Here is a 13,836-nt window from a genome sequence, read left to right as displayed (position 1 = left end):
AGGCTTGTGACCTTAACTATTGCCTTTTTTAAATATGCAAACATTGCTAATAATCCTGTTAACCAAGGGGTTAATTCCAACACAAACAGTCTGAACTTCAGAACCACTTTTAGTCATTTATGTTTTAATTCTTTGTAACAACTGTGGTGAAAATAGGCCATAAGAAATCACTTAAAATGGAGGCAGAAATTTGGAGTCTATTAAAGGACCCCAACTTTTGGAGCCACTGATCATTTCAGCTGACAGTTTATAGATACCATCAGCAAACAGTAGGTGGTGCTGTAGCTACACTGAATACCTATTTATGATCTGTTTGAAAAAAAAAAAACCTCATAAAAGCTACTTGGAATAAAAATGTCTCCTAATATCAACAGCATTAGAACCAGTAGAGAATTTGTGACCAATCCTTGTCATTTAGGGCCACCATCCTGCAGGTTTTGTCTGTTTTTTTCTGCTTCAACGCGCCTGATTTAATTAACACAGATATGCTGAACTTCAGGATGCGCTGAGGAGGTAATTCAGCCAATTAATCATGTTGGAGCAGGGGGACGACTAAAACATGCTGGATAGTGGACCGCCAGGATGAGGATTGGAGACTTTAAGGAGATGACTGAACTGGATGACTGACAGGAAACATGGCCTCAAAAAGCAGCTGTCAGTTGAAAATTGGGAAGGATTATAAAACTAATTTCAGATTTAGCATGGCGTGTGGTAAAGGATGTTTCTTATAAGTCAGCTGTGGAGCAAGTGCAAACAAAATGAGCTGCTTGGAAAAGGAAAGAACCTGAAAGCTAATCGTCCTGAAAACATGAAATTCATGACAAGAAAAGGAACGCTAATGAGCAGAATTAGCTGTCAGCTGACAAGTCAGGCAGTTTGAAACTTCAAAGATGATTTATATCAGCTGATGCCAAAAGGTAAATGCAAACAATATAGAAAGAAAGGCTAAATCATTCAAATGATAATTTTGTGTCACATCTGTGACTCTTTTTTTTTTTTTTTTTTCCCCAAAATGAAAAAGGCTAAAAAAATATGGAGCAATTCCAAATGCGCTGCAGAGGTTTTGTTTTATGTGTGTTATTTTCCACATTTAATTGTGCTCCTGTGTTAGACAGTTAGTCTCGGCCAGTTCTACTTACTGAGCAAACAACCTTTTACATCAGATGTCAGAAAACAAGTAACGATACGCAGAGGGTTCTGAACAGTTTCACATTTGTTTTCCTATATATTTGTAAATGATAAAATTAGTGACAAAGCAAGAAACAGAATCATTTCCTTTTCCACTGTAGGAAAAGGAAAGAAGTCACAAGAATGATTTACAGTATTTACAGTGGTTTTTCTTAAAGAGTGGATGTCTGGCTGTAAATCTATGAAAAGCAGCAAACTGAACAGAAACGTTACACTTTCTCAGCTCTGAGTGCAGTAAAATACTGTCTGTGGGATATTCTTCCATTATCATTTAGAAATGAAAGTAAAATGGTGGCAATCCATTTACAGTAAAGGACAGCATAATGGCACCATTTATAAAAGTTATTTTAAAGTTAAAATTCATATCATGTGGGAAGACGCACTGCTGAAATGTCCTCGACTGGTCAGATGGAGATGGATGGATGGTTGTCAACCCAGGTATCTGATGACCAGGAACATAAAGATGCAGGTCAACAACATCCCTCCAATCATGATGAACTTATCCTGGGTGGCTCGCCTTTCTATAAACCTCATCACCGTATTAGAGAGACCCAACATGTTGGCAACATCCAGCATCTTCTTGTGTGTCCCCTGTGGAGACAAAAGAAAAAGGCAGTTTGAAATGCACAATACTTTACAGTATCTGCACTAATTCATCAGATTTTGGGAGAGCGCCGGGACCCTCCCTGACGCGCCGCTTTCTCATGACGGGACTGCCAGGCTGTGAGTGCTGAGCAGCAGTCACACCCTGATAAGAGCCCTGAAGCCAAACCAGGAAGCCCATCTCCTCCCTGGAAACAAGGACTCACCCACCCACTTCTAAAACGCTCAGGAACAATGAGACGATTGTGGACAACGTGGACGCCAGAAACTGGGTCAGGAGATGGAATATGCAACCCCAGTTCCAGAAAAGTTGGGAGGTGGTGTAAAATTTAAAAAAAAAAAAGAAATTTTAATCAGAATGCAATGATTTTCAAATCTCAAACACATTTTGTTTCAAATGTTTTAACTATTGTACCATTTTTAGGAAAAAATAAGGAACAAAAGGCTGTGAAAGAAAGTGGTATGGATAAAAAAATAAATAAGTTAATTGGCAACAGGTCAGGAAGACGAGTGGTTATAAATGGAGCATTTTAGAGAGGCTGGATCTCCCAGAAGAATAACTGCATCTAAACACAGTGGAACAGTTTCAGAATAATGTTCCTTAATGGAGAAAAATGGAAAACTTCAACTATCCCATCAGCTACATTTCATTATATCGTCATAGGATTTGAAGAATTTGAAGAAACCTCTGAGCTCAAAGGACAAAACTGAAAGTCAGTCTTGGATGGCTGTGACCTTTGGGCCCTCAGGGGCCACTGCATCAGTGCATGGGCTCAGGAACAACGTCAGAACTGGGTTTGTGACTCAACCACAATTTTATTAGATTTTTTTCTTGGTAATAAAAACTGTTTATAAAATGAAAAAATCTGTTGCTTTGCCTCAGATTTTTTATTTATAAATTTCGAGAGACTCCACATGATTTGCACACACCTTGAGTGTAGATCTTTGATCTCTGAGGCCATTGAGGATGCTCGAGCCGCTGCCCAGCAGGTCATCCATGCCTCTGTGTGCGTTGTGCAAGTTGGTGTTAAACTGTAGGGTCTCATCTATAGGGATCGATGTATCTGCGTCCTGTTGAATAAGATAATTATTTTTATTCCACAACATTCAGTTTGTGTGCTAATGTACCAGTGAGTCCCGTCACCGGACACACAATGCCACAGGTGCTTTAGATTCTTCGATAACTTAGAAAGTTTAAACTTGGTCAGCTTTACTGCTTATAGCATGAGTTTGCATCCCGCAGCGTTTCTTTACGCACTTACATTTGTGGTGAAGGTGCGGCTCAGGAGTTCCTCCCTTTCTCTCTCTTGGGCCTCTCTGGTGTAGCGTCTGTGCTGGAAGTTTTGCAGAGCCGATCGCAGGTGCTGAACATCATACTTGAGTTGGTCCACTCGTCTAACGGAGAGCAGAGAAAGAAAAATGTTCACAAAACAGACCTTACAGGTATGCAGGTCTTTTAAATGCAACAAATTAAGTTTCTGTCACAAAAATGACCTCATAAAAGTATAAAGAAAGTCATTTACAAAGACCTGGGAAGTTATTTCTTAATCATCTTCAGTCATGGGCAGTCATGCACCTGAAGATCCAGTTTTATCTATTTTTCTCTGTTGCTTAACAGAGTCAATCTACGCAAGTTATTTTTAAAAATAAATGCTAGTAAATATGAAAATAATACAAGCTTCATTGTCTGACCTGAATGTTTATTCTTTAACAATAACACAACAATAAGAGAATTAAACTGGCTTCTGCACCATTTTAAAAAGGTAAATGTTTTACAGTAATAATATAGTTGATAAAACTGCTTATTGTGTCTCATCTGAAGAACAACTCAAGTATTTGTTGTGTTTCTGGGTTAAACCATTTCTTTTGAATCTCAAATGTCATGCAGTTGGAATGATGAGCCGTGTCTTTAGCTTCACTCCGGCCCTCCAAGAGACCTGCCAGGATCACAGGAAAGCTTCGGGATGGGGCGAACTGTGTCCCCTAAGGCCTGTTTACCCAAGTCAGAGATGAATCTCTGCCCGGCGCAGCAGTAATGTTGGTGATGACGGGGGCTTCTGAGGAAATGTTTTCATAGAGCCACATCGCCACAGGGCAGGAGAAGGCTGCATGTTTTGTCTTCTGCACCCTCCCTGCGACTTTATGAGAAATAGTTCACCCTGTCAGCTCAGGGGCTTTATGAACACTACCTACTAACTCAGTCCAAACTCACAATTTGGCGTTCTGACGGCGGTTTGGTGGTTCTTTGCTGGATAGGATCTCAAGGCGTTCTAGGTCGCTGAAGATCTGGTCGATTCGAGCCTGGAGTTCATTCTCTAACACTGGTAATTGAGGAAAAGGGGAAACAAAACGTTAGAGGCAAAGAAAATAATCACTAAATAGATGCATTTGGAATCAGTGAAAGCTCATATTATTAAACAATAAGTCCTATCTATAAAGAGCTTGCATGGGTGGTATTCCTTAATTACTGTATGGGCTCACATCCTCCCTTTGGTGAAAATATAAAGTGATGTCATAGTTTGTAAAAGAACTGAGGAGGGGGGTTGACTGGCTCCCACCCTATTGCTTCCTGTCCCAGCCCCGAGCTGATCAGACAGGCTCCATCCACAGAAAACAACCAGTCAGAAAGGCATCAGTCTCCCCAGCTCCTCCTGTCACTACATCCGAATCAGCAGCAAACAGCCACAACAAGCACGGAGTGGAAACTAGCTCCACATTTAGGAGAAAGTAGACAGGAGGTGGCGTTGAAATCAACACAGACAGCTCTAATAACAGCCGAACACAAACATAGGAAAGACGAAATGAAGCCTCACATATTGGTGATATTTACTCACAGTGAACCGACTGTCGGTCTGTCCTCTCCAGGTTTCCCATCTGGGACTGCACCTCCTGGATTTGTCTAATTCAGTTTCAAAAATTAACGTTATTGAACATAAACTGAAAACACAATTAAAATATTAATTTTTGTTACATATTCACGTACGTTAGCGACAACTTTGCATAGCTAATAGGTCATTGTGTGTCCATATTAGTTACACTTTAACTTGAGACACATAACAGATTGTTTTAGGTAGTTATGAGCTAACGTTGCTAAAAAGTCTCCAGTTGTCACAGAAACACTAACAGCACTCACTTGTTTGTCTGGTGGTAAAGCGTCTCCATTTCTTTTAATCAAGCCAATGAAACGCTTTGTGTCCGTTTTATTTTATCACTCCTTTAAAATTAGAATTCCTCTATTCTGACAGGTGGCTAAGCTACCGAGCTAACGAAAGAGGAGTGTACACGTCATCAGCTGAGCTTTTTGTGTACGGAAATGGCCAACGGAAGCTGCGCGAAATCTCGCGAGAACAGAAAATACATAAAAGAAAGGAAGAGTGCTCACTCCGCTGCAAATTTCAGACACTCAAGATGTAATTTTACAATAATGCTCATCGCTCGCTTCTCTGCCGGCTATTTCTTTGTCATTCTATGCATGAAACGTCATGAAGTTTGTAACCATATTTTTATTACAGCTTTCAGTAACATTTAGTTCTGTCTTATTTGCAGCTGTGTGACATTTTGCTAATTAACGATCTTTGGCATTAAATGCTTTTAGACCTTTACACTTTTACTCATGTGGAAGAGTAGCAGGCAAACTTTGACCCCAGCACATATCAAGGTATTTATTGCATTTTAAGAAGCATCTTTACTGGCTTTATGATCACAAGCGCTTTACATCATTACTTAGACTAAATAAATGCACTGCATGTCAAGAAGACACTGAAACTAAACTACTCCTTAATCATTTGATTCTAGACTTTCCAGATTTTAATTTAGGGCCGTGGGCTACATTTCCATTACACTTTATATTCTCTTAAAAGTAGTAGCTGTCAGGAATAATTTTGACCCACAAGAGCAAACGCATAATCTGTTGACATGTAGACATGTGACAGGAAAGACTCTGAGAAGCATGTCCTGAGGCCAGCTTTGTCAGCTTTGTCAGCTTTCTCACTTGAGTCTATTTTGGCTACTCTTCTTCTTTTTTCCCCCCACAGACAGACAGATGTCTGAATATTTCTGTTGCTCATCAAGTGGCCTCCGTCTCGCCAGCAGACGGAGGGAACCAAGCAAATTAAATCAAACTTTTTTCATTTGTGATTTTTTTCCAGTCACCAACTGACTCTGACAAAGAATACAGTGTGAAGGTGGCGTGATTGGATTTCCCAGAACAAGATTTGAACATTTCACAATAGCTCCGTGGTGATTGAATAGGAGAAAAATTATCCTGGGGCGCTGCCTGGCACTTTAGCAAAACCACATATCAATCAATTTTACCCCAAACTTCCATCATTGTGGTGTCTGCAGGTTAGGGAGGGGAAAAAATAACAATGAGTACACAGGTAACAGGTAAGGTAAATTCAAGCATCCTTTAATGATTCAAACAATTTGACATTTGAATGGGTACAATAGCTCAAAGTATGCACAGAAGAAAAGACAAAAAAATAAAGAAAAAGATTATTGCTATAGTGTGAATACTAAATCTGCGTTCGCACAATTATCTGCCTGAGCTGTCTCAGGCTCCTGTTTACCACCGGTAGCTGTATTTGTTTTCCTCACTCAGCACAGCAATCAGAGGTCGGCTCAGACAGTTTCCCGCGGCGGCCTGATGGTACATGAGCTGATGGTTGTATCTCCAGGCTAGACACTTCTCAGCAGAGGTCCTTTTCACCCACCCTCTCATGTCAGAAACCCTGAAATCTGTTCATGTCACTTCTTGCTCTCACTTCTCACCGTTTTTGGTTGTCATAACATGTCCCCAGGGCAGCGGTTGGACATACACACTGCTCAGAGTGGAGAAGATGCTAAAAGACAGAGGAAAATGTCGCCCCCCCCCAGCCGACCCCCTTCCTGCTCAGACTTCTTCTACGGATCTGCATTTAGGTCACGGGGTTCTCCCTGTCTGTCCTTCATGTTTTAGCCCTGAGGAAAGGATGAGATGAGCTTACTGGTTTTCCTCCACACCTGAGCACCACGGGCACAAACTGGATTCCAGACGCCAGGTGCTGGAGCTGGATCACACTCCTCCGACTGACCGACATGTCCCACGTTGTTGCACCAGGTTTTTTGTTGCTATCACACTTTAAGCAGAAGTCTGAAGAAAAGATTTGACATAATCTACATTGTGTGTGTCTGGTTTACTAAAGAATGCTATTTGTCAGTGCCAAACTGTGGCCCTTAGGGGATTTTTATTTTCTTCTTTTTTGAGCAAAACAAAATGTAGTGCTTGATCAGTCGCTGGATTCTGGGTATACAACAGCAGCAAAGTTATTATTGGTTGGAAGAAGAAAGCAGTCTGTGTACTTGAGGCTACAAAGACTGCAGCCCTCAATAACACTGTTTTGTTCACCCAGAGAAAATGATATGTTAGTAAATTACTTCTACATAATATACTTAATGATGTTTTCCAGGCAGCATAATGCGTCATAACTCTGCACTGATTGCCCAAGACAGACAGAATGAAGAAGCCATTTATGAGGAGCAGAAATCGCCCCCGGGTCAAAAATCTTTGGATACCAGTCATTTTTGGAGGGCACGTTGATCTTCTTGCTCCCCCCACCTCCACCCCCACCCCTGAGGGAGATGAGCCACTCATCTTTGAAGCTGTGATGAGATGCTGAATGAAAGCAAATGAGGGCCTGTCAGAGGTGACAGGAGAAACTCATAAGCTTCCAACGTCTTAGTCGGTTGTGGAGGGAGTCAGGTCAGAAGGGATGCCACCCACCAGCCTGCTCGCTTCGCTCAGGGATCTGACTGACCACCATTGTTGCCACCCCCATCAGGTCAGATGTTCACAAATAGTTGGATTCATACTGATTGCAGTGATCGTGGCTGTCAGTTATCACACAAAAAGATGCAAAACGATCAAAAAGTGAGTTCACCTTTTCACAATTAAGCACAAAACCAACTATCCACCAGATACACCTTCATTTATAGTAATGTGCAAAACTCTCAATTTTGGTTTGAAGAAGCAAGACATTCTTAATTAAATGTAAATAAATGTGATGTTTTGGCTTTCTATTGTATTATAAAGAGATGCTCATAAGAACTAGAAAGAAATGCAGCAAATAAATCAAATCCTGACTCAAGGTGATGCAACAAGCTTCACCTCAGTTTTTTATGTTTTAGGTTTTCAGCTAAAATGTAAGAAAATCACTTTGTTAGTGCAATAATTTTACTAATTTTACTCAAAACTTTACTTTTTTTTAAGTTACCATAAAAAAAAATGAAGACAAAAACAGTGAAATAGTACTAAAATGAAATTGTGTAAATATTTTTGCTAATATTTTGTATATTTTGTCTATTTAAATTGCTGATTTTTTATAACTTAAATCATACCTACGTCAGAGTTAACTAGTTTTTACAAGCAAACACATTTTGTTTATGTATTTGTTTATTTTAAATGGTCAGGTACTGAACTAAACTGAATGAAGAAAAACTTTGGAATAATACAATACAATAAAACCTGGTACCTTTACTGTTACTTAAAAAAAGGATTTAAGTATTTATCAAGCACTTTTAAAACATATGCCAGTAACTGAAGTGCTGAACATAAAATGGTGAAAAAGAAAAATAAAGAAATGAAACAAGTGTGCTGAAGTACAGCACAGCTTGTCATGGATATGGAGACATCTCAATGCATTTCTCTAAGAAAAAAATCATTAATAAAATAAAATAATAATAATAAAAAAATGAAAGTTACAAAGAACAAAAGTCATAGCCATAATGTCCTGAATGAGCTGAATGTTTTGATATATGAGAAGTAGTTAAAGTTCGAAAAACATACAGGAGAAACTATAAATGACTATAAACTATAAACTGATTCACACAATAAAGCAATATAATGCAAGGGGAACATAAATCAGCTGTCATACTGAGTCAAACATTAATGAATGCACATGGTCTGAAATGCAGGCACAGTTGGCTCCATAATTAATGGAGGGATGGATGTTTTGAAACTTTTGCACAGCACTGTGTTAAAGTTTACATGTTATATCCAGAAACAAGCCAAAAATTCCTTCTCTGGGGCCTTAAATTTAAATTTTGGCACATTCAAACTCATTTTTAAAAGCGTCCCTCTTTATTAAGTCAGCTCTCCCATCTGGCCCCCTGATAAAAAAAAAGAAAAAAGAAAATCTGCTTCTGATGTTCTTCTTGGACTTTGTTTTCTTCTCTTGCAGAACAAAGAACGAGCTGCTTCACGAAGGTGATCAGGAGGGTTGTTTCATGTTGCTTTTTTTTCATGCTTGTTCTTTTCTTTTGACCTGAAGGTGACAATACACGCTTGTGGTCTTACTCCACTTGTGACACGCAGACCTCTCAGGAGGAGATCTCCACCTCCATGGTTGGATGAGATGTGAACAGCAAACAGCCATGGCATGGAGAGCATCACTGGGCTTCCCCTCTTTGACAGCTTCCTCCTCGCCGTCAGGCCCACCCCCCGTTCTGAACCACACGCTCACAATTAATTCATGTGTGTCACTTAGCTTAGTGTGTGGTTCTTGGAGCTCAAAAGCCATCACACGCTGACAGTACCTCATTGTGTGCCTGAATCCTTTAATGACAGTGATGATTTAATTGCCAACAGTCGCCAACACAACATCAAGACTGCACACTTGTGTAGCTATGGAGATTAGAAATAACCCCAGACTGTTGAGGGAACACGCAGCTCTCGCCTTTATCTGTGTTGTTTTTTTCTGTCTTGGACATTGTTGATGTGGGAAGGTTTTATTTTGCTTTTGATGGAGGCCAGGGTGTGTGCCGGTGTGTGTGTGACTGTGGGAAAAAAAGGGAGAGGAGTGCCATGCACTGATCAGGGGAGCGGGGAGTCAGTTCTGAAGGTGCGTGAGGTCTTATCATGTCCTAGCACAGCGGCTGCCTTGTAAACCATACGGTGAAGCCTGCAGGTGTGAGCACCATGGGAATGTCCTCCCCAGAGGCTTCCCAATGGGAATCAGTTGGAATGGGAGGTTACTGATAGGGTTGTTTTTTTTTAGAAACCAGGACAGATTTTGCAGCATATTTTGCTGTGCAATACATACATTTTGTGCAACAGAGAAAGAGAGGTAGAGAAGCCCTTGTAACTTTGGGTCAATTTGACCCAAAGGCCACAGGAGGGTTAAAACCTTGGTCTTACCTGTGGCGTCAACCCTGTCTGTCAGTAAAATATCTTATAAAATAATGGACGGTTCTTAAAAAAACTGTCAGAATGTAAACATTAGAAGCACATTTACAGCTTATTAGCTTTTGGAGTCAACCTAATTTTTGATGGACAGCAACGTCGATGCCAATTTTATTTCTATGACACATTCAAAACAGCAAAAACCGACCAAAGTGCTTCAACATTCAGTCAAGCAAAAAGTTACGAACAAATTCAAAAATCAATCAAATGTATAAAAACATTTAAAAATAAAATACAGAAATAATATGAAACCACAGCTAGTTCACATTAGCCAACACAAAAATGGTTACAACTCTGTCAGTTTTACAGATACTGAGCTAAAATTGGTCATGATAGCAGCTGAGAGTCATCACCATGACATACTCCAAGTTTGAATAAAATGACTATCTTTTCCTAGCATAAGATGATTTCAGTTTAAATCTGTGGTATTAAAGGTGGCGGGCGATATGCATCCCTTCATGGAATGCTAGGCCTTGAGTTTTAAGTCATGATTTTAAAATGTCTGCCCTCTTTTTGGTATCTAATAATCTAAACTAATGAGAGGCAGCTCGGTGCCGTTTTCTTCACCTCCAGCAGAAGAAGGTGGTTTGAATCGTGCCGTCTTCCTAGTTAAGCATCTGTTAACAACCTTCGAGGAGCTCAGCCACCATCCCTGTTCACCCCAACCTACAGAACCCCACTCCCCTCCCACCTCCCCCCCCATACAGGTATGCACTCAGCCTTGTCGTAGCTCCAGGCAGTGCATGTTCTTGTTGTGGGTTGAGCGAATGCATTAGTCATTTCACATTCCGAATTCCTGCTCCATGCCATATTCACGAGTCTCTATCTCACTTCATTTCACCTCTTGTTTGTTTATTTTTACACCAGATTAAATTCTCTTCTCCCCACCGTCCACTGTCAGCATGAGGGGATCAGACCCAAAGTGTCTCCTCTTCAGAGGGGGAAGTCTTGCAGGGTGTAGCTGTTTGACCCGTGGCTCGCAGCTTCCTGTTACAGCACAGGTCTACGCTTTGTGTCCTTCAGCAAAACGTTGGCAAACTTTCTACGCTTCAGTTAACACGTTCTTACGCAAATGAGTGATCCATAAACTTGAAAGCTATGTAACAAGCAATGGATAATATCTTCTTGCCTAGCAACAAAAATTTCATACATATCTGGAAAAACAAAAGAAATGGTTTAACAATTCATTCATGCCTGTCAGACCTGAGTTGCGCAGAGCCTGAATGAAACAGCAAACACAAGAGATACGGTTACCTCTGAGGTCAGAGGTCATTAAAATCACCCGCCACTGGAAGATGAAAGCGGATGATAATGTTTTTGCCCTTTTCTGTGTTAGTGTGTCTGTCTGTTAGTAAGTTAATTAATTAATTAAACTTTCAGCAAATAATCTAGAACTGAATAACTTTTGGAGCCAACTCATGTTAAGATGGATGCCACAACTAAGCAACAATAACCATAAAAAATGGCTCTTACTCAGTAATTTTTCTACAGACATTGAGTGTGTAAGACCTGAAAGACACTCACACATCCTCCGTAGATGAGATTGCATGTAATTTTATTTTCAAGCCTTGAACAAAGCAGCTATAACTCCACCATTTCTCAACATGATATGTTTTAGAGGCAGGCGATAGGCATCCCTTCAAAGTGTGTTCGGCCTTTAATCTATGTTTTGCTGTCGTAAAGAAAAGCTCCCGCTCCAGCTCCAGCAGGCTGACTGCAGTCGACGCTCACAGAAAAAAAAAAACCTCACTACAAACACATGTCACTCCCGCTGAAGTGACCACAGGTGTGCACGGTGCAGGTAAGCTCACACAGATATGCAAAAACCTCCCTGCCCTCACCCTTTTTCCCCTTCTAGAACTGTTCCAAGCATAGTCCGCAGCCCGGCTCGGTCCAGCTCCCACCCCTACCCCGCCCTGCTCAGAGCAGCCACCCCTGAGGCTTGTGCGTGCGAACTCGGCTCAGGACTCAGCAGCCCCCATCGCTGCACCCCTTCTCCTCGCAGTACAGAGGGAAATGAAGGCTTTTGGAGTTCATTATGAAACAACAACAGCAGCAGTAGGGGATCGGCCTCCTGGGGCCACAAAGTCTCCCCCCTCATCCCTCCATCTTTGTCTTTTTCCTTGATGTCCTTCAATATCTCCACCTGAGTCTACCCAGCAGTCCTTGACACGCTCCTCTGTCTCATTTTTTTGTCCTGCAGCTCTGCTAAGAGGAATGCAGCTTTTTTTTAAAGCTAAATGAAGTTAAATATTGATCTGCAATATTACAGTATGATCAGTTAATATGGTGAGTCAGTAGTGGAGCAATATGAACTTGGCTAACCTCAGCCTTTGGAAAGAAGCTCATACAATAAAAAAAAAACACATACAAGATTTATATGCACAGAAACTTTATATTGTTGTACAAAGTGAATCAGTTGTAGATGTGCATGCATTGATTACTTTCTGAGATTTCCATTTAAATCTGTCAAGTGGTTTTCAAGATATTTTGCTAACAGACATTATTCTCAACAGTTTATAGGAGCATTTTAAACAAAAACCTGAAGGATCTTTTAGCAGCCAAGGTATGTCTAATATAACACTGACAACTACTATCATACAAAAGTCGCTGTGCAAAAATAATAATGTGTTTTGAAAATATTCTTGAGTGAAAGAAGAGATTGGTTCTCATGAATGTAAACTTTCACATTTCTACAGAGATATGACAAGTTAAACACACTCCTCACACCTAGATCAGAAACTCAGTGTGTGGATTCCTATGCAGGCCCAAAAAGATGCAGCTTAATGAAAGTAAAGCTGTAGCAGTAAAGCCCCAAAATTTAATTTTTTTTTTTAAGTTAATATTTTAGGTCATGATCACTCTGATCTTAGGATCTCTTGCATTTTTGTCAGCTGACTGGCTCAGAGTATGTGTTTTTAATGACTCTCAGCTACTACCGCCCAAATCTGAGCTCAATATCTGTTAAATTTACTGACTTACAGCCATGTTTGTGTGGGTTAATGTCTATTAGCTACGGAGGCCATATTGAACTGCATTGACTCCGAAAGTTAATGGTAGTTGTAGATGTTCATCCAGTGATTACTTTCTGAGAGTTTCATTAAATCCATCCAGTGGTTCATGAAATCTTTTAGTAACAGACAGACACACAAAGAAAGGCCAAAACAATATCGCCCACTAATTTGCTTTAATAATACCTTACTGTATGCCCAAAAGGAGATTTTTAAAGTAATTTAACCTGTGAAAATGGTTTGTGATTTGATGCAAAACTTGAGGTTTGAAGTTGCTGTTTTAATAAGTAATAATAAAGTGTAATTATAATAATGAGAGAGCGACATCAAAAGCATCTGAGCGTGCTATAAAGACTTTGTACAAAAGGCCTGTGTGTGCTGCAGGTTCACTGATGCACCGATGCAAATTATGATTCACGGATAATGGCACGTAAACGGTTCCCATCGAGGTCCTGGAGCAGCCCATTGTAACTTTCTAACAGTCATTTGGGGGGTAAATGCTCTGCAAAGCTGCGGTCCTCTGAGTCAACGCCTTTGTCATCATCGTCATTATGATTGTCATCGGAGTCGGCGTGCTGGCCGGGGGCTGAACACCTGTAAGCAACCCACCCCTCGGATTTTACTGAGCGGCTGAGGGTGACGCAGCGAGACCACATCATTTTCAGATGAAAAGGAGAGCAGGGCTTCATCAGCAGGAAGTGGTTTTGCTCGATAGATGCAGAGTTTCAGGCAGGTGGAATGATTTGTGTGTGTGTGTGTGTGATGGAACAGTTGAGCGCCTTGGGCGACTGAGAGAAACATAACAAAACACACAGC

The 13,836-nt window shown here is 40.6% G+C and overlaps 1 protein-coding gene across 1 annotated transcript; it reads right to left on the bottom strand.

Moving 5' to 3' along the window:
- Positions 1-107: 107 nt before the first annotated feature.
- Positions 108-5,106, bottom strand: gosr2 (golgi SNAP receptor complex member 2). Its single transcript, XM_017433505.3, has 6 exons — positions 4,925-5,106; positions 4,626-4,690; positions 4,004-4,112; positions 3,054-3,186; positions 2,722-2,862; positions 108-1,779 (listed from the first exon to the last, which is right to left on the bottom strand). The coding sequence occupies exons 1-6, from the start codon at positions 4,951-4,953 to the stop codon at positions 1,618-1,620; spliced, it is 639 nt and encodes a 212-aa protein (XP_017288994.1). The 5' UTR covers positions 4,954-5,106; the 3' UTR covers positions 108-1,617.
- Positions 5,107-13,836: the final 8,730 nt, after the last annotated feature.

The sequence above is a fragment of the Kryptolebias marmoratus genome, linkage group LG12 (assembly GCF_001649575.2).
Source record: "Kryptolebias marmoratus isolate JLee-2015 linkage group LG12, ASM164957v2, whole genome shotgun sequence".
Taxonomy (NCBI): domain Eukaryota; kingdom Metazoa; phylum Chordata; class Actinopteri; order Cyprinodontiformes; family Rivulidae; genus Kryptolebias; species Kryptolebias marmoratus.
The sequence above is the reverse complement of the archived record's forward strand: the minus strand, read 5'-3'. Positions and strand labels throughout refer to the sequence as shown.

Bases quoted from the DNA above. Each gene is read 5' to 3' on its own strand.
- gosr2 (XM_017433505.3), bottom strand. From the start codon at position 4,953: ATGGAGACGCTTTACCACCAGACAAACAA. The intron at 4,113-4,625 runs GTGAGTAAATAT...CTCAATTACCAG, and splicing joins AGACCGACAGTCGGTTCACT to TGTTAGAGAATGAACTCCAG. The intron at 3,187-4,003 runs GTGAGTTTGGAC...GCTCTCCGTTAG, and splicing joins CGCCGTCAGAACGCCAAATT to ACGAGTGGACCAACTCAAGT.